Source organism: Hemiscyllium ocellatum, chromosome 11 (assembly GCF_020745735.1).
Source record: "Hemiscyllium ocellatum isolate sHemOce1 chromosome 11, sHemOce1.pat.X.cur, whole genome shotgun sequence".
Lineage (NCBI taxonomy): Eukaryota > Metazoa > Chordata > Chondrichthyes > Orectolobiformes > Hemiscylliidae > Hemiscyllium > Hemiscyllium ocellatum.
The window spans coordinates 94263472-94284078 of NC_083411.1; the positions used below are offsets into that span (position 1 = coordinate 94263472).

At 42.2% G+C, this 20607-nt stretch overlaps 1 protein-coding gene across 1 annotated transcript in view; it reads left to right on the forward strand.

Annotated features, from left to right (window-relative positions):
* Nucleotides 1-20607, forward strand: part of si:dkey-171c9.3 (uncharacterized) — a 55719-nt gene that overhangs the window by 23518 nt on the left and 11594 nt on the right. Inside the window, exons 2-3 of the mRNA XM_060832727.1 lie at nucleotides 7141-7236; nucleotides 15213-15344. Coding sequence (XP_060688710.1) covers nucleotides 7141-7236; nucleotides 15213-15344 — 228 coding nt within the window. The remainder of the gene's footprint in view (nucleotides 1-7140; nucleotides 7237-15212; nucleotides 15345-20607) is intronic.

Below are 20607 nucleotides of genomic sequence, written 5' to 3' on the forward strand. Positions count from 1 at the left end.
GGGGTAACCAGAACTGTACAAAATATTCCAAGTGTGTGCCGCATTAGTTGCAGCATAACGCTGCGGTTCCGGAACCCAATCCCTCTACCAATGAAACCTAACAAACCTTAACAGCACTATCAACCTGGGTGGCAACTTTCAGGGATCTATGTACATGGACTCCAAGATCCCTCTGCACATCCACACTACCGAGAATCTTTCCATTGACCCAATACTCTGCCTTCCTGTTATTCTTCCTAAAGTGCATCACCTCACATTTAGCTGCACTGAACTCTATTTGCCACCTCTCAGCCCAATTCTGCAGTTTATCCAGGTCCCCCTGCATCCTGTAACATTCTTCCACACTGTCCACCATTCCATTGACTTTAGTGTCATCTGCAAACTTACTAACCCATCCCTCTATGACTGTGTCTAAGTAATTTATAAAAATGACAAACAGCAGTGGTCCCAAAACAGATCCTGTGGCACACCACTAGTAACCAGACTCCAGGCTGACTATGTTCCATCAACCACCACTGCCTTCTTTCAGAAAGCCAGTTTCTAATCCAAACTGCTAAATCAAAACATTTGGCATCTTATCATCCTTCATAAAACAAACATTAGCATTCATAGTCCCACTTCAATGAGATTTAATCATCTGGAGTTGTGAATCAAACTATTAACTACTTAACAGAAGGTCATGAAATCAGTCAACTAGAACTAATCATGGAACTGGGGGCATTCTGGCTAATGTGCATATGATACAAAGATAGGTAGAGGGACAGGTAGTATTGAGAAGGCATGGAGGCTGCGGAAGGAACTGGACAGATTAGGAGAGTGGGCAAAGAAGTGGTAGATGGAGTTCAACGAGGAAAAGTGTGAGGTCAAGCACCTTGAAAGGAAGAATACAGGCATGGACTATTTTCTAAATGGGGAGAAAATTCAGAAATCTGAAGTACAAAGAGACTTGGGAGTTCTTGAGTATCATAGGGATCAGGGATTAAGGGGAGAAATCAGGAGAATGGGGATGAGAAATGTATCAGCCATGATTGAACGGTACAGCAGACTCGACGGGCTGAATGGCGTAATTTCTGCTCTTTTCGTCTTATGGTAATGGTTTCCCTCAGATATATGCTGCAAATGTGTTGCTGGTCAAAGCACAGCAGGCCAGGCAGCATCTCAGGAATAGAGAATTCGACGTTTCGAGCATAAGCCCTTCATCAGGAATAAGAGAGAGAGAGCCAAGCAGGCTAAGATAAAAGGTAGGGAGGAGGGACTAGGGGGAGGGGCGATGGAGGTGGGATAGGTGGAAGGAGGTCAAGGTGAGGGTGATAGGCCGGAGTGGGATGGGGGCGGAGAGGTCAGGAAGAGGATTGCAGGTTAGGAGGGCGGTGCTGAGTTGAGGGAACCGACTGAGACAAGGTGGGGGGAGGGGAAATGAGGAAACTGGAGAAATCTGAATTCATACCTTGTGGTTGGAGGGTTCCCAGGCGGAAGATGAGGCGCTCCTCCTCCAGCCGTCGTGTAGTTGTGTTCTGCCGGTGGAGGAGTCCAAGGACCTCCGAGGTGCCGCCCGAACCAACCAACCCAAAAACCCCGTGGCTCAACACTTTAACTCTCCCTCCCACTCCACCGAGGACATGCAGGTCCTTGGACTCCTCCACCGGCAGAACACAACTACACGACGGCTGGAGGAGGAGCGCCTCATCTTCCGCCTGGGAACCCTCCAACCACAAGGTATGAATTCAGATTTCTCCAGTTTCCTCATTTCCCCTCCCCCCACCTTGTCTCAGTCGGTTCCCTCAACTCAGCACCGCCCTCCTAACCTGCAATCCTCTTCCTGACCTCTCCGCCCCCACCCCACTCCGGCCTATCACCCTCACCTTGACCTCCTTCCACCTATCCCACCTCCATCGCCCCTCCCCTAGTCCCTCCTCCCTACCTTTTATCTTAGCCTGCTTGGCTCTCTCTCTCTTATTCCTGATGAAGGGCTTATGCTCGAAACGTCGAATTCTCTATTCCTGAGATTCTGCCTGGCCTGCTGTGCTTTGACCAGCAACACATTTTCAGCTGTGATCTCCAGCATCTGCAGACCTCATTTTTTACTCGAAGATATCCCTCAGATATATGTCAATCAACTGAATGAAAGAGCAAGCTCGTTTTTCAGCACTACAATTTTCTTCAAATATTTAAAAGACAGGAGTTTCAAATGCTTTTGACAGTTCCTGTTGTCTCTTGTTTTGATTGTCAAGCTTTTTGGAATTATTTGTTTTGGCATTTTTATGAATTTTTTTAAAGCAATTCCAAGCTTGTTTCAGGACCATGTCTCCAAGAATACCCTACTTCTCCAAATAATGTCAGCAGGTTTAGAAACAAAAAGTGAAATCACCGGAAAAACTCAGCACCTGAACAGAAGCACTAAAGTGCACAAGTTGTGTTTTAGACATCTACTTGTGTTAATCAAATCAGCTTGTACTTGCTTCCTCCTTAACAACATGTTCAGGGATGATATTACACACTTCCCTGGGGGAGACAAGAACTAGAGGGCATAGGTTTAGGCTGAGAGGGGAAAGGTACAAAAGGGACCTCAGGAGCAACTTTTTCATGCAGAGGGTGGTGCGTGTGTGAAATGAGCTGCCGGAGGAAGTGGCGGGGGCTGGTACAATTGCAACATTTAAAAGGCATCTGGATGGGTATATAGATAGGAAGGGTTTAGAGAGATATGGACCCGGTGCTGGCAGGTGGGACTAGATTGGATTGGGATATCTGGTCGGCATGGACAAGTTGGACCAAAAGGTCTGTTTCCATGCTGTACATCTCTATGACTCAATGACTCTATGACCTTTGGGTAGGTAGAGCTTAAACCCAGATTCCTGGCTCAGAGGTAGAGTCACTTCTACTGTATGACAAGAACCCTCAGCTGCAAATTACAGGTTCAGCCTCAGTGAACCACAGAAGCACAAATTAGAATCTTTCCCATTTCCCCACACCCCTGTGAGTAAGGTAAATGTTGGGATTAGGGCAGGGATTTCTAGATTCAAGTCTCAGCTGCGATTCTCATGAAAATCAAGATTTTTGTTAGCCAGTTATTAAACATTTAAAACACCATGTGCTTCAAGTTTATTAAACAATTCTTTTTACTTTTTTGTGAAAACCTATTGTTTTTTTTTAAATCTATTCACGAGATGAGGGTGTCACTGGCTTAGCCAGCATTCATTGAATTTGGGTTCCTAGGACATTACCTGGGGCTTTGGATTAACAGTCCAACAATAATACCACTAGGCCCTCACTTCCAACAGTAACAAAAATGTTGGGATATGTATTCTTACATTGCATATGACATTTTGTTGTTGGCTCACTTGGCTGCATTCTCTTTGTAGCCAAAAGAATTGTCAAATGCTTTTCTTGTGAAGTTGTTGTTTTTTACGTATCTTTGACAACTCCTAATGGCTCAATAATTCTAGTATTGAGCTGCAAGGCCCAGGTTGGTTGCAGGTACAGTCTCCAATATGATGTCAGTAAAGGGTAAGGTTCCTTGGCTAAGGAGGAGAGAAACTAATTAGAAAGGGTTTCTGATCCTGATCACAATGTGGGGAACCTTGCTGTCAAGGCCAGTAGAAATCAGATGTTAAGAGAATTGTGTTGTGAATCGATCAGCCTCCCTAATATCCTAGAGTTGATGAGCTACTGGCAGAAACTACTCCTAGAGATTACAGTCAAAGACTGCGGTGCTGGAAAAGCACAGCCGATCAGGCAGCATCCGAGGAGTAGGAGAATCGACGTTTCAAACATAAACTGTTCATCAGGAACATTCCTGATGAAGGGCTTATGCCCAAAACATCAACTCTCCTGCTTTCAGATACTGCCTGACTGGCTGTGCTTTTCCAGCATCACACTCTTTGACTGTGATCTCCAGTATCTGCAGTCCTCACTTTCTCCTGGAGAAAAAAAACAGCTTGGCTCACAAGTAGAGGACAGCTGGTATCCTAGAAACCACATTGAAACATGAGGCAACACCTTCAAGCAAGAAAAAGGAAGAAAACAGAGAAGAACTATGGTTAGGGTTCCCCATGTCTAGTTTGCTTGTGATTTTCATTCACTCGAATGGGCAGAAAATCACAGGTTGGTAAGCACAAGATATCTATCTATATCTGCCATATATGAACAGAAATAGTTAACAAATACCAACTTCATTTTAAAAGTGGGCCTGGTAACAAACTTTGTGCTTTTTCCTTACCCACAAGCTCAAGTGAAAATTGAAGTTGTTGGATTGCTGGAATGTTCTACAAATCAAAGGCCATGAAAAGGGCAGCAAGTGACAGCAACAGTTGCTGATTGCACTAGTGAGATAATGATCTGAATTAGATACACAGTTATACACAGTGGCCCACAACAGGAAATGTTACTCTTTGATACTGCAACTGCACTCCACAACGCTTCTGCAGACAGGAAGTTGTGTAGTGATCAGGAGAATTTCTGATAAACTTTCTTTTTCCACTACTCACCAATGTAGTGCACATTTAAAGCTCCCCATTTACATCTTCTTTCCTTCATTTTTGAAAGACATTTTTATATTTTCTGCTTGGATGTAAAACAGGGCCTTGATTTGGGTGTACAGAGTAATGTATGGTATGTTGGAATATTAACCATTAACAGGATACACCTGATTCTCGGTTTAAACTGATAAAACAGAAGAATATGTTTTACTTAGAGATGTACAGCACAGAAACAGAACCTTCGGTCCAACTCATCCATTCTGACCAGATATCCTAAACTAATCTTGTCGCATTTGCCAGCACTTGGCTCATATCCCCCTAATCCCTTCCTACTCAAATATCCATCCAGATATCTTATCAATGTTGCAATTGTACCAGCCTCCACCACTTCCTCTGGCAACTCATTCCATGTACGCACCATCCTCTGCGTGGAAAAGTTGCCCCTTCGGTCCCTTTTAAGTCTTTCTCCGCTCACCCTAAATCTATGCCCTCCAGTTCTGAACTTCCCTACTCCATGGAAAAACCTTCATCTATTTACCCTACCTCTGTCTCTCAGGATTTTATAAACCTCTATAAGGTCACCCCTCAGACTCCAACACTCCAAGGAAAACAACCCCAGCCTATTTAGCCTCTCCCTATAGCTTAATCACGCCAACCCTGGTAATATCATTGTAAATCTTTTCTTAACCCTTTCAAGTTTGACAATATCCTTCTGTTTGGAGGGAGACCAGATTTGCACGCAATATTCCAAAAGTGGCTTAACCAATGCCTTGTACAGCCGCAACATGACCACCCAACTGAGAGACCAGAATTGCACACAATATTTAAAGGTTTTTCTCTGAAAATCAAACCACAAACAATTGATTCTTATTGGGCCAAATCTCACCAAAATGACCCAAAGCCTCTTTGTACTTCGATGACAATTTGATTCTATACTGTCTTACCTGCACCTTTTCCCCAAACTCGACAACAGTAACTCAATCAAGACTGGATGGTTAATAAAGGGAACTGTAAATAGGATAACTGTAAATTTGATTAATTCAATCTGTTCTTTGTAATGTTAAGACATGCAATGTATATATCTATGAACGACATGACAAATTGTGCAGGTACCAAAGATTTATTTCTATGAATAAAGTATATTTTGAAAAAAAAAGTAACTCAATCAAGTTTGTGAGACATGATTTCCCATGCATAAAGCCATGTTGACTATCCCTAATCAGTCCTTGCCTTTCCAAATGCATGTACATCCTGTCCCTCCGGATTCCCTTCAACAACTTGCCCACCACCGACATCAGGCTCACTGATCTATAGTTCCCTGGCTTGTCTTTACCACCTTTTTAAAACAGTGGCATCATGTTAGTCAACCTCCAGTCTTCCGGCACCTCTCCTGTGACTATCGATGATACAAATATCTCAGTAAGAGGCCCAGCAATCACTTCCCTAGTTTCCCATCTGATCAGGTCCTGGGGATTTAACGACTTTCATGTGTTTCAAGGCATCCGCACTTCCTCCTCTTTAATATAGATATTTTTCAAGATGTCACCATCTATTTCCCTACATTCTATATCATCCAAGTCCTTTTCTACAGTAAATACTGATGCAAAATACTTGTTTAGTATCTGTCCCATCTCCTGCGGCCTTGCTGATCTTTGAGGGGCCCTATTCTCTCCCAAGTTACTCTTTTGTCCTTAATGTTTGTTGATGACACCAAAACTGGAGGATTAGTGGACAGCGAAGAAGTTACCTCAGATTACAATGAGATCTTGATCAGATTTCCAGCATCTGCAATACTTTTGTGTTTGTGTATTCCAAGTGAGATTGTGCCATGACAAGTCATATTCAAATCACTCAACATTTACACATACATACCAAACTCTAACAATGGCCAAAGTTACTTAAACCTAACTTCTCTTTGATTGTAATGCTTGCTAAGTCAGAAGTGGGCTGTAAGGACAACAAGCATTGATTAAAATGGATATGGTTGTAGAGAAAAATACCCTGGTATACAATTTCACCACACCACAAGTTCTTTTTTTAAATTTTGTATCCCCAGCACCATATTGTGTGTGTGTGTGTGTGTGTGTGGGGGGGGGGGGGGCGCGGGGGCGGTGTGTGTGGGGGGGGGGGTGCGGGGGCGGTGTGTGGGGGGGTGAGACACAGTGGAAAAACAACAGATGTACAAGTCATCAATCAGTTTCCATCACAAGATTCTTTGATTGATGGACATATTTTCTAATCAATCTGTTCAGTGTTTATTATTACACGTCACTGAAGCAGGTAGGAGTTGAATCTGGGTCTCCCTTCTTGGTGGATTATATGGTATGTCCACCGGCAAATAAATTAGTTAAATTGGCTGTTTAATCAACCAAGGAGCAGGTTAGTAGATCATTGAGACCCCCCACCTGTCAATTTGTAAGTTAGCTAACTCCTGGTGACCTATACTCTAACTGATGACCCAATATGCCAATTTAGCCATTAACTACAATAACAAGAATTCATATTTCATCCCAAGTTCCAGGTTTGGAAACTGTTCAGATAATTATTCAAGCCTCCCTTCCCATAAAGCACATTTGGTATATTTTTTAAATGCCATAGGGTGTAAGAAACCAACTTGTTTGTCTGCACATCTGATATATTCCTGTTCATGTTTTTTTTCCCACAGATGTCAGATCCAATTAATTGGTTGCATAGCACCAAGAAGCTTTGTCAGGTAGTGATTGAAAGGAATGAGCAAGGAATTGCAATGCGGCTTAAAGAGGTAAGTGAAACCTCATGTCTTTGTATTAAAAACGCTTCCCAAATAGGCAGAGGCTGTGGAAATTAGATTACTTACAGTGTGGAAACAGGCCCTTTGGCCCAACAAGTCCACATTGACCCTCCAAAGGGTAACCCACCCAGACCCATTCCCCTACACCTAAAACTATGGGCAATTTAGCATGGCCAATTCACTTAGCCTGCCATGTTTGGACTGTGAGAGGAAACCTGAGCACCTGGAGGAAACACACACAGACAGTTGCCCAAGGCAGGAATTGAACCTAGGTCTCTGGCACTGTGAGGCAGCAGTGCTAACCATTGTGTCACCCAGTAAATATGCTGCATCATCAGAGGAAGATCTAGGTGACAGGGAAAACATGATGATGCATCAGTGAACTGAACACACTACTGAGTGAGAAAGAATGGAGGCAATTCTAATTGTGAAATAACAGCAAATGATCTTCAGTAAATGGCATGGAATGTATTCAGTGCGTTTTATTAGTCAGTTTTTGCTTATATGATTACCTAGCTACTTTACAGTTTGTATGAATTTTGAATTTAATGTAAGTAGTAATTAAAGGTTTTATTAACATTAGATTGTAGATATCTTTTTAAGATGTACACTGTCAGAAGCGTTATTAATATAAATGATTTAACACAGAATCAGACAACAACATTGAAATTGTATACCAGGGTATTTTCCTCTACAACAAATCCATTTTAATCAATGCTTGTTAACCTTATAGCCCACTTCTGACTTAGCAAGCATTACAATCAAAGAGAAGTTAGGTTTAAGTATCGTTAGAGTTTGGTATGTATGTGTAAATGTTGAGTGATTTGAATGACTTGTCATGGCACAGTCTCACTTGGAATGCACAAAAGCAAAATATTGCAGATGCTGGAAATCTAAAAGGAAAATAGACAGTGCTGGAGAAACCCAACAGGTCTGGCAGCATCTGTGGAGAGAGAAACAGAGTTGAAGTTTTAGGTTTGATATGACTTCTTCAGAACTGAAGGGGGTTGGAAAATTGTCGTTATTATGCTCTATACAGAGGGGAAGAAGGAGCAAATGGAACAGGGAGTATCGGTGGTGAAATATCTCCACATGGAGAATCCTTGACACTGATCTAGCTTCCTTGGAGCCAAATCTTAGAATGAACACTCCTGATTTTTTTTTATTGCTCTACATTTTCCCTGACTAATGCACCTCACTTACACATCCCTGAACACTGTTGGCAATTTAGTTTGGCCAATTCACCTAACCTGCACATCTTTGTATTGTGGGAAGAAATCCACGCAGACACGGGGAGAATGTGCAAACTCCACACAGTCAGTTGCCCGAGGCTGGAATCGAACCCAGATACCTGGCTGAGAGGCAGCAGTGCTAATCAGTGAGCCACCTTGCCACCCTAACTCATTTTCCTTTTCTGTTAGATTGGATTAGATTCCCTACAGTATGGAAACAGGCCATTTGGCCTAACAAGTCTACACTGACCCATTCCCCCACCCTATATTTACACTTGACTAATGCACCTAACACTATGAGCAATTCATCATGACCAACCCAACCGACCTGCATATCCCTGGACCATGGGAGGAAACTGGAGCATCCGAAGGAAACCCATGCAGACATGGGGAGAATGTGCAAACTCCACACAGACAGTCGCTGGAGACAGGGATTGAACCTGGGGGCGCTGTGAGGCAGCAGTGTTAACCACTGAGCCACCATGCTGCCCTCACTTCTGTTTATATCTGTCAGCCAAGGCTTCCTGATTGGACTAGATGAACAGCCCCAGTCAGGGAGTTCATTCTATGAGGTCCACCTGGCTGACCTCATTACAATCACTACAGCTGGGCTCAGAGCCAAAAACAAAGAGGTTGCTAGTGGTGGTGAGGTAACATGTAACATGAAGGTGTAAGAAGGAGAGAATGGGTCTCCTCTGCTGACTTTGCATAACTTGGCTATGATATTCTCTGTTGTCAAATGGCTTGTCATTATCCCCAGTTTTTGTGTGGTGATGGTTCCAGAGATTTGCCAGTTGCTATGGAATTGTAACATTCAATTAGATCAATTGGAAGGTGAGATTGCAGGTATTCTGTTGGAATCGTTCATAGACAAGGGTTGGGCAGAGGAGTTGATGAATGAGACATGGTTAGAGCCACTCAGTCCTTAACTATTTCTGTTGTTGGTGAAGACAGCAATAGAGATCACATGTGGGGCTCTTGTAGTGCAGTGGTCATGTCCCCACCTCTGGCCTGGGTTCAAGACCCAGATTCTGGATTAGTGGTGCTGGGGGGGGTGGAAGTCCCACATGAGCCAGAGGTATGTAATAACATCTCTGAACATAAGACATTGGAGCAGAATTAGGGCATTTGACCCATTTGTGTGTGCTCTGCCAAACTTTCCTGGCTGATATGTTTGTCATTCTCCTATCTTCTCCCTGTACTCCTTGATCCCTTTACTAATATAGAACCTAGCTATCTTTGTCTTAAATATACCTAATGGTTGGCCTCCACAGCCTTCCAGGGGAATAAGTTGCACAGATTCACCACTTTCCAGCTGAAGAAATTCCTCCTCATCTCAGTTCCTTCCTGAAGAGTTGTTCCTTCACTCTCAGGCTGTGCTCTTGGGTCTTAGTCTCTCTTACCAGTGGAAACATTCATAATTAGAAAAATATGAAGATCAGATGAAGGGCAAAATTGTTGATCTTAATCTTTTCAATTTCCTTAGTGGCAAGTTTAGGAATCCATTTTATTTTGTTCTTTTAAGATGGATTGATTGATTCTGACAGAAATAATTGCAGTGTTTTTTTTAGCATTCCTATCCCTGAGAAATTTCAATGTGTATTTAACATAAAGATAAATAAAGTTGAAGTGGTGGCAATTTCTATTTGATTCATTTTTTTTGTTGTTGATGGGATGTGAGTGTCCCTGGCTGGGCCAGGCATTTATTGTCTTTTCACATTTGCAAGTCAGAATGTGGTGATGAGCAGACTTTTTGAATCTCTGCTGTCCTTGAAATGCAGGAACCTATAGCGCTGTTGGAAAGGTGGCTCCATGATTTAGACCCAGACAGTGAAGGAAGAATGATGTAATTGCAAGTCAGGCTGCCATGTAGCTTAGAGTAGAGGTTAAGCTGATGGTGTTCCCAAGCATTTGTCTCTCTTGATGTTTAAGTTGGTAGAGGTTGCAGGTTCGGAAAGTCCTGTCAAAGGAGCAGTCGTGAGTTGCTTCAGTGTGAATTGTAGATGACAGACACTGCTGTCATTGTGGTGATGAAGGGAGTAAATGGTGAAGGTGGTGCATGAGGGGTAACCAAGCAAGTTGCTTTGGCTGGGATAATATTGAGCTGCTGCATGATTTTGGAACTGCACTCCTCCAGGTATGTGGAGAATATTCCATCACACTCTCGATTTGAGTCTTATTGATGATGGACAGGCTTCTGGGAATTGAGGAGAGGAGTTACTCAACTCTGACATGCTCTGGTGGCTACTTTTTCACACAAGATTGGTCCAATTTCAGGTCAGTGGTAATCCCAGGGTATTGATAATGGGGGACTTCAGCGACAGCAATGCTATTGAATGTGAAGGGGGTGGATAGTTGGATTCTGTCTTGGTGGAGATTGATCATTGTATCATGCTTGTGTACCGTGAATATATCCTCAGTAAAGGCCTCACTTCATCTCCCTATGCTCCCGGATCAACGGATTCAACGCATGTTGCGAAACTGAACTTTTCTTCCACTGCCTCTGTCTCCGTGCTTACTTTTTCCATCAGGACTCTCACTCATCCTCTGAAGACCTCTTCATCTGCCTCCAACACATTCCTTCCACCTGGAGACCCCATGCTGGTCTGTTACCTGCCCTCGATCTCTGCGTATCCAACTGTCAGTGTGGCATTGACCACCTCAACCTGTCCAATCTCTCACCCTCGCAATGCACAGCCCTCCACTCCCTCTACTCCAACCCCAACCTCCCCATCAAACCAGCAGACAAGGTGGGGGCACAGTGGTAGGTTGGCACACCAACCTCTACTCTGCTGAACCCAGGCGCCAAATCGTGGACACCTCCTCCTACTGTCCCCTTGACCATGAGCTCACCTCCCACCATCATCTCCCAGACCATCTACAACTTCATCACCTCAGGGGATCTCCCACCAACAGCCTCTCAGCTCCTAACTCGGGAATCGCACACTGCCCGGTTCTACCTCCTACCCAAAAATCACAAACCTGATTGCCCCGGTCGACCCATTGTGTCAGTCTGCTCCTGCCCCACCGAACTTATCTCTGCATACCTTGACACCGTCCTGTGCCCCTTGATCCAGGATCTTCTCACATACATTCAGGACACCACCACACCCTTCTCCCCCTCCATGACCTTCATTTCCCCAGCTCCCAATGCCTCATCTTCACCATGGACATCCAGTTCCTGTACACATCTATCTGCCATGACGAAAGCCTCTGAGCCCTCCCTTTCTTCCTTTCCCGCCAACCCAATAAGTACCCTTCCACTGACACACTCATTCAATTGGCTGAACTGTCCTTCCCTTCAATAGTTTCTCCTTTGAATCCTTCCACTTCATCCGGACTAAAGGGGTAGCCATAGATACCTGCATGGGCCCCAGCTATGCCTGCCTGTTGGTCAGGTACGTTCAACAGTCCACTTTCCGCAGCTACACCGGGACCATCCCCCACCTTTTCCTCTGTTACATCGATGACTGTATCAGCGCCACCTCATGCTCCCATGAGGAGTTGAACAGTTCATCAACTTCACTGACTCCTTCCACCCTGACCTCAAGTTCACCTGGCCATCTTGGACACCTCCCTCCCCTTCCTGGACCTCTCCATCTCCATTTCTGGTGACCGACTCAAAACGGTTATCTATTTCAAACTCACCGAATCCCACAGCTACCCAGACTACACCTCCTCCTACCCTTCCTCCTGTAAAACCGCTATCCATTATTCCTAATTCCTCCGCCTCCATTGCATCTGCATTCCTTCCGCAACTCCCTTGTTAGGTCCACACACCCCACCAACCCACTCTGCCCTCCCAGCAACTTCCCTTGTGCAAGAATTGCAAAACCTGTGCCCACACCTCTCCCTTCATCTCCCTCCAAGGCCTCAAAGGATCCTTCCACATCCACCAGAGATTTACCTGTACTTCTACACACATTATCGACTGTATCCATTGCTCTCAAAGTGGTCCCCTCTACACTGGGGAGACAGGACGCCAACTTGAGGAACATTTCAGAGAACATCTCTGGGAGTTCCAAACTAAACAACCCCACTGTCCTGTGGCTGAACATTTCAACTCCCCCTCCCACTCCACCAAAGACATGTAGGACCTGGGCCTCCTCACTTCCAAACTCTAGCCACCCAACACCTGGAGGAAGAACTCCTCATCTTCCACCTTTGCATTCCCAGCTACCTTTCCCCAGCAGCTCTCTTCCACCCCCCCCCCCCCCCCTCCAAATTTATCTCTCAGCCCCCTTGGTCGACCGCCTCCTTCCTGATGAACAGCCAATTCTCGAAACGTCAACTCCCCTGCTCCTTGGATGCTGTCTGACCTGGTGTGCTTTTTCCAGAGCCAATCTTTTCGACTCTGACCCTTCAGCATCTGCAGTCCATGCTTTCTCTCAGTTTCTGATCATCACCCAGGTTGCTGTGCAGCAGTTGGGAGGCTGCAAGACCACAGGTGACCACTGGGGGGTACTCTAAGTAACATTGTTCTCAAAAAAAAGTAAAAACTCTGTAAATGACTAAAATGTGCATTGGACATGGTTTTAGAATGATCAAAGGCTGTTTTTATGCTGTTCTTTTAACTCTTATTTCATGAGATTTACATTTCTTCCCAGATTGGTAGTAAAACTGCATTTGTGGATTTGTTGACAGGCTACAAGAATTGGATGCAATCTGTTCCTGTGCTGTACTGTTCTATCTGTTATGTTTTAATGCAAATGTTTGGACACAGAAAATGTTTGGAGATCACAGCGGGTCAGACAGCTTCCATGTTTCGAGTCTAGATGATTCTAGTGTTGTGGACTCGAAATGTTAGCTTGCCCGGATGCTGCCTGACCTAGATTAGATTACTTACTGTGTGGAAACAGGCCCTTCGGCCCAACAAGTTCATACTGACCTGCAACCCACCCATACCCCTACATTTTCCCCTTACCTAACACTACAGGCAATTCACCTGACCTGCACATCTTTGGACTGTGGGAGGAAACCGGAGCACCTGGAGGAAACCCACGCAGACACGGGGAGAACGTGCAAACTCCACACAGTAAGTCACCTGAGGCGGGAATTGAACCCGGGTCTCTGGCGCTGTGAGACAGCAGTGCTAACCGCTGTGCCACCGTGCCGCCCACCTGTTGTGATCTCCAGCATTTGTTGTTTTCAGTACAGAATTCAGCATCTGCAATAATTTGTTCCTACATGCTGGGATACAGAATCTAACTAAGAACAAGATAAAATCAATTTCACGTGCTTTCAAAGGATATCGAGTGCAAGTCGAAAGTTTGAAGTCTTCTGTAAAACTAAGTGGAAATGGTGCCCCTTTTCACTTTCACGCCCTGTTTGATGGACTAGGATCAACTGAATATTATGCAAAATCTATCCCAGTTTGCACATTTGCAGTTCTGGCAAAATCCCTTCAAGCTTTTCCACTCTGGCCTTCCACTGGTTTTAAGGGAAGGTTCTTTTCAAACCAAAGAACTTGAAGTTGCACATCAACAGCGAGTTGAAAACTTAATCAGGTTGCAGCCAGAATAAAACATTAAATTCGACAACAAGCAAGTTGTGCTGTTGACAGCAATTTTTCACCAGGGCCAGAAGGAAATGGAAATATTAATAATCATATCAGCAATTTCCTTTGTAGTTCATAATGCTTTGTTTCCAAATGGAGGGAAGAAAATGCCTCATGGGATGATATTCCCTGCCTCCACCCATGTGTATGCCACCTCTTTATTTGTATTATAGAACTTCTTATTGAGACAAGGCTATTGCTTGAGGCACACAGAAATAAAGAATATGCTGTTTTCTCTCTGTCTATTGCCTAAAGATAATTTGTTTTCAAAGGCTGTCTTCCCCTGCATTACACTGTTAGTTGTACCCCAACCGCTCCAAGTTGGACACTTATGTCCATTTGAAACCACAAATGCACAAATCTGCTGTTAAGGATCAACAATCATCTTATACCAATCTACCCGGTTTGTCAGTTGCCTGATCCAGTGTGATACTTCAATAGGTACATGAGGCCTTGGTTCTTGACATTCAAGATGTCTGCATTTTATGGAGAATGAAATCCACCTCCTGTAACTCTAGAATTGACCGTAGGAAAATAAAAGTTCATTGTGCAGAAAGAAGCTGTGCTGGGGTTGTTGTTCACCAAAGTGCCAGACGTGGCTCAGTGCTAACTATGGGTTCAAGTTCCACCACAGAATTTAAGTCCATAATCCAGGTTGATACTTCAGGGCATTGTTCTGGAGTACTACACTGTTTACATTGCTCTGTTTCAGATGCAATGTTAATCTGCAGTTCTTTGTGGCCTGTTATGACACTATGTGCAGAAGAGTCAATTTCACTACCAATATCATTAAAAGATTATGTAATTATTGAACTCGCAGCCTTTGTGGAAGCTTGCTGTTCTCAAATTAGCTGCATGTTTTCCACAATAAAACTGTAACTAAGCTTCAAAAGCAGCTCACTTGTTCAGAAACATCTTAGCATGCTGTGAAGTCATGAAAGTACTTTTGCGATTCTTCAAGAATAAAATGGCGATGTTACAGTAAAATAGAATACTTTCACAAGAGAATGTGTTTTTACTTTTCTTATTCAAATTTCTGGTCCCGCTTTTCACTCAAACCTTTCCCTAATTGTGACTGCGATCTCCAAATTATTATTTTCTGCAATTTTTAATACTGAATTGTTAAAATAGATTAATTCTTAATGTTCTTTTTATTTGATTTATACTTGCTAATCTAGGAAGTGACCACGACTTATCCTGAACTCCACGAGCTGATGGAATCCATTCAACTGCATAACCTCAAAGAAGATGATATAATTTTAATCAAAGGGATACAACAACATTCTGAGGCATCAACAGATGGTTTGCAGGTAAACTATAAAGCTAGCAAAATAAAACTCATCAGAAGGCCTCCCACCTTTGTATGTATTTTTGGGATTCTTAAGCTTCTTGAAATATCTTAACTAGGAAAGGAGCAACTTTCCAAATTGTAAGTGCTTTTAATATGAGTTCATACTAAAGTTAAGGTGCACTTTAGTAATGCTGATTCAAGGTGGCAACTGAGACTCTCCAAATCTCAATTTCAAAGTGACTGACACAGAAATGTTTTAATTCTATCACACCATTAAGGAATTGAAGACAGTCAAGAGAAGATTGAAGAGTTTGATCTAGCTCCATCCAGCAATCTTTACACATTTTTTCAATCCTTTAGAACTGAGCAAGCGCTGTTTGGCATTCAGGTGTCGGAGTCAATTAACCCCTTGACCCCAAGATGCTTATTGATGACAGTGGTTATAATTTATCTAACATAAATGACACTTAACCTAGGCAATGTTGGAACTATCAAAGCACTGCAGCATTTCCATTGCACTCTGATAGGATGTGATCTCTATATAACAGCAGTGAATGACCATGACAAGACACTTTAATGCCAATCAATGTGACACATACATGGTGGTCCCTCCACCTCCCCATCTTTTTTCAAATGGCTGTCTGCATGATGGTTCAAAACATCTTCTGACCAGATACCTGCACACTTTTTGTTTAGGAAATCAATTCTCATGTTTTCTTTGTGTAAATCATACGGAGACAAGTTACCTCAATTATTATCCAGTATTGTTTGAAAGTTCCAAATAAAATAATAACAATAGAAACAACATTTAATAATTGTAGGGTCAAGTGATAAAGTACAAAAAAGCTTACATTTCTAAGTTTATTCATAATCAATGCAGTATTTATGAAACGTAATCATTGTTTTGGTGTAAGTTAAATGTAGAGCAAACCTTTTTGAATTGTCCTTGTACAATGGGGCTTCAAAAAGACATTGGAAGATCCTGTGATACTTGTCCCTACTTCATCTAACTCTATGGCCTTTCAGAGTGTCTGCAAATAAGATAGGAGAGGATAGACAAAAAGGGAGACTGGAACAGTAATAGTGGCATTCTAAAAATCATTCTACCTTTAACCTATGTTAAGAGAATTCTTTGAAGAAAGGACAAAATAGATAATGAAGATACAATGTTGTGTTTTATGTTGATTACCTTATTACCTTTATCCATGAAATGCCACTTATACAAACCTGTTAAAGTTGATAATATGGGGAATTAAGCAGGATAATGAAATAGCGGGACCTTGGTGTTGCAGTTACAGCATTATTAAAGACGGTCATAAATTGAGATATTTGTGGTGAACGTTCTCTTTGTTATTAATGCAAATTGGAAATCCTCCATGCTATTTTTTTTAATCCCACGTGGGATGAGGACAATGCCAGCATGGCTGGCATTTGCTACCCACCCCTGACTTCCCTTAAACCTACTGACTTACTAGACTTCAGAGGGCCATTAAGAGTCACCCACATTACTGTGGATTTGCAGTCAAATGTAGACTATACCATGTAAATGCAGTAGATTACCTTACCAAAAGTGTGCTAGTGAACAAAATGGGGTTTTGCTATGATCACCAATAGTTTCATACTCAAAACTTCTGAGGCTAGTGCTTAATTCCAGACTTATTAATACAATTCAAATCCACTGGCTTCTGTAGCCATAGATCGATAGCCCAGACCTATAGATTACTAGTCAAGTGACATTACCATTTCACCAACACATCCCCAAAATTATTATTCTGTTGAAAAATGGAAGAGAAAATAGGACACTGTAGAAATTAGGATGCAAATTTAAATGGAACATATTTTGCACCTCTGGCAAAGAGCAATATGACACTCACTAAATATGTATCATTTACAGTGTATATCATGATTACAGCACGGAAAATCAGAAAATTAGAGTGACATTAACAACATTTACATACGTTGCTTCATAATTTCTTAGAACTTTTGCACCATTCTGCTATTACTCGTTGTTGAAAATAGCTGGAAGATAATTTTCATTCTCTCGACCCTGTTAAATCACCAACAATTGTGAAAATGCTGCACTGAAGCCAATCTTCATGCTGTTGTCGCTGCTTAGAATTATCATTTAATTATCCACTCCTTTGTCTGTCCAACCACCAACATTCTCCTAGCTACCATCAGTTCGGAGTTCTGGACCTAAAATGTTAACTCTGATTTCTCTGCACAGATGCTGCCAGACCTGTTGAGTTTTTCCAGCAACTTCTGTTCTTGTCTCTGATTTACAGCATCTGCAGTTCTTTTGGTTTTGATCATTGTCAACATTGTTGATGTTTGCTGAAGGACAGCATTCCTTCCTTCCTTCACTCCAACATTTCTTCTCATCAATAACATGTACGTAAATTTCTAATTCAATGAGATGTGCAAGCTGCATTTCCAAATTGGATCCTGTTCAATTATTTCATCTAAATGTGAAAAATAAACAGGTTAAACTGGTTTGGCAAGGTAAGCTTTTGTCCTTAAATAGATTAAGAAAATCATATAGCTGAGAAGGAGTATCAGAAATTGATACTGCATAGTTCATTTATCGTCACTTGTTCTCAAAAGTCATTAAATGACTACAGTTAATTCTGGAAAACTCCTCAAAACTTCAGCTGCTGAATAGCAAAAGAACCATTGGTGACATGAAGAGACATATTTTGCTGCAGTGAATGGATAGGATCTGGAAAACAGTACCTACGAGTGTAGTGTGGGACAAATTCAATTGTTTTCAAAGGGGAATTAATCATCAAAACAGTCACCAACAAGTAGAGTCATACAGCAAAGAAACAGGCCCTTCGACATAACTCATCCAAGTGGGCCAGGTATCCTAAATTGAACTAGTCCGACTTGCCTGCATTTGGCCCGTTTCCCTCTAAACCTTTCCTATTCATGTACCTCTTCAAGAAATGCAAACAAAACCACATAGCTTCTTGCAGAGAGATAGCACAGATGCAATGGGCAAAATAGCCTTCTCCTGTTTGGTACTATTTAATGATTCTATTCTATGGACATAAGGGAGGAAGGTACAGTATTGGGGACATTAATTTTAGGCTGAGTCCCTTCAACACATGTTAACAAATCCTTTTTTGAGAAGTATGAAATTCAAATCAGTGATAAGGTTTTGAATATTTCAATATAACAGGATTGTTTTATTGGGTGAATTTAGCTAACTGCCCCAATATTGACTGGGACTCCCTTGGTGCTGGGGGCTTAGATAGGGCAGAATTCATTAGGTACCTGCAGGAACTATTGTAGGGACCATACTAGACCTTATAGTGCAGAATGAGCCTGACCAGGTGATTGAAGCATTTTGGGATCATAATTCTTTAAGCTTTAAGATAGCTGTGCGTACGGATAAGACTGGTCCTTGGATGCAAGTGGTAAATGGGGGACAGCTAACTACAACAGTATCAAGCAGGAACTGGAGAAATTAGATTAGGGACATCTGACATTCTTTGTGGGAGAATCCACATCTGACATGTCGGAGTATTTTAAAGGCCAATTCATTAGAGGTCAGGACAAGCACGATCCTGTGAGAATGAAAGGTAATGATGGCAAGATTCAGGAATCCTAGATGACAAGAGATACTGAAACTTTAGACAAAAAGAGAAAGGAAGCACATGTAAACTGAAATCAGGCAAGAACCTTGAGGAATATAAAGGAAGCAGGAAACTAGGAATCAAGAGAACTGAAAGGGGCCATGAATTGTCTTTGGCAAGCATGATTAATGAGAATCCCAAGGTATTTTTTACATATATTAGGTGCAAGAGGGTAGCTAAGGAAAGAATAGGTCGACTCTACAACAAAAGAAGGAATTTATGCATGGAGCTACAAAATGTGGGCTAAGTCTTTAATGAGTACTTTACATTAGTATTTATCAAGCAGATGGACATGGATGATGCTAAGATTAGGGAGAGTTACATTGATGTTCTAAGGCATGTTGATGTTAAGAAGGTGGAAGTGTTGGCTGTTTTGAAAAACATTAGGGTAGATAAGTCCCAGACCCTAATCCCTATCCTAAGTTACTGAGGGAGGTAAGGGAAGAGATTACTGAGGTCTTGACAAAGATCTTTGTATCCTTTTTAGCCACAGGTGAGATCCCAGAGACTGGAGAATGGTTAATGTTTTTCTTTTGTTTTAGAAAGGCAACTTAGCCAATCCAGGAAACTATAGGCCAGTGAGTTTTAAATCAGTGGTAGGAAAATTATTGGAGAAAATTCTTAGGGATGAAAATGGACTGGATAGTCAGCAGAGTTTTATGTCTCACAAATTTGATTTTTCTTTGAGGAAGTAACAAAGATGATTGATAAAGATAGGGTACTGGATGTTGTCAATGTAGATTTTACAAGACTTGACAGGGTTCCACATGATAGGCTGGTCCAGAAAATTAAGTTGTATGGGATCCACAGTGAATTGGTAAGTTGATTAGAGAATTGGCTTGGTCATTAAGGTATGCATGGCCTCGTGGTATTATTGCTAGACTATTAGTCTAGAGACATAGGTAATGTTCTGGGGACCTAGTTTCAAATCCCATCATGGCAGATAGTGAAGCTTGAATTCAATAAGAAAATCTGGAATTAAGAGTCCAGTGATGAATATGAAACCATTGTCAATTTTCGGGAAAATCCCATCAGGTTCCCTATGGCCTTTGGGCAAGGAAACTGCCATCCTCACCTGGTCAGGCCTTTGTGTGACTCCAGGCCCACAGCAATCTGATTCTTAATTCCCCTCTGCTCACTGGCCTTGCCAGTGATACCCATATCCTGTGAATGAGGTTAATTAAAAAGAAGGCAGTTATAGAGGGATGCTTTTCTGACTGAAGGTTTGCGACCAGTGATGTTCAGCAAAGATACGTGTTGAGATTTCTTTTGTTTGTAATGTATACAAATGATTTGAATGAAAATGTAGATGATCTAATTAGTAAGTTTGCAGTGACATTAAAATTTGTCAAAGGATACAGCGGGATATAGATCAGCTGGTAATTTGGGCAGAGAAATGGCAGATGAAATTTAATCCAGGTAAATGTGAGGTGATGCACTTTGGGCGGTTAAATGCAAGATTAAAGTATACAGTATATGACAGCACTGTTAAGAGCATTGATATACAAGTCCATAACTTCCTGAAAGTGGCAACACAAATGAATAAGTTGGTAAGGAAGGCACATGGCATGCGTGCCTTCATTGGTCAAAGCATTGAGTATAAAAATTGGCAAGTCATGTTGCAGCTGCATTAAGCTTTAGTTG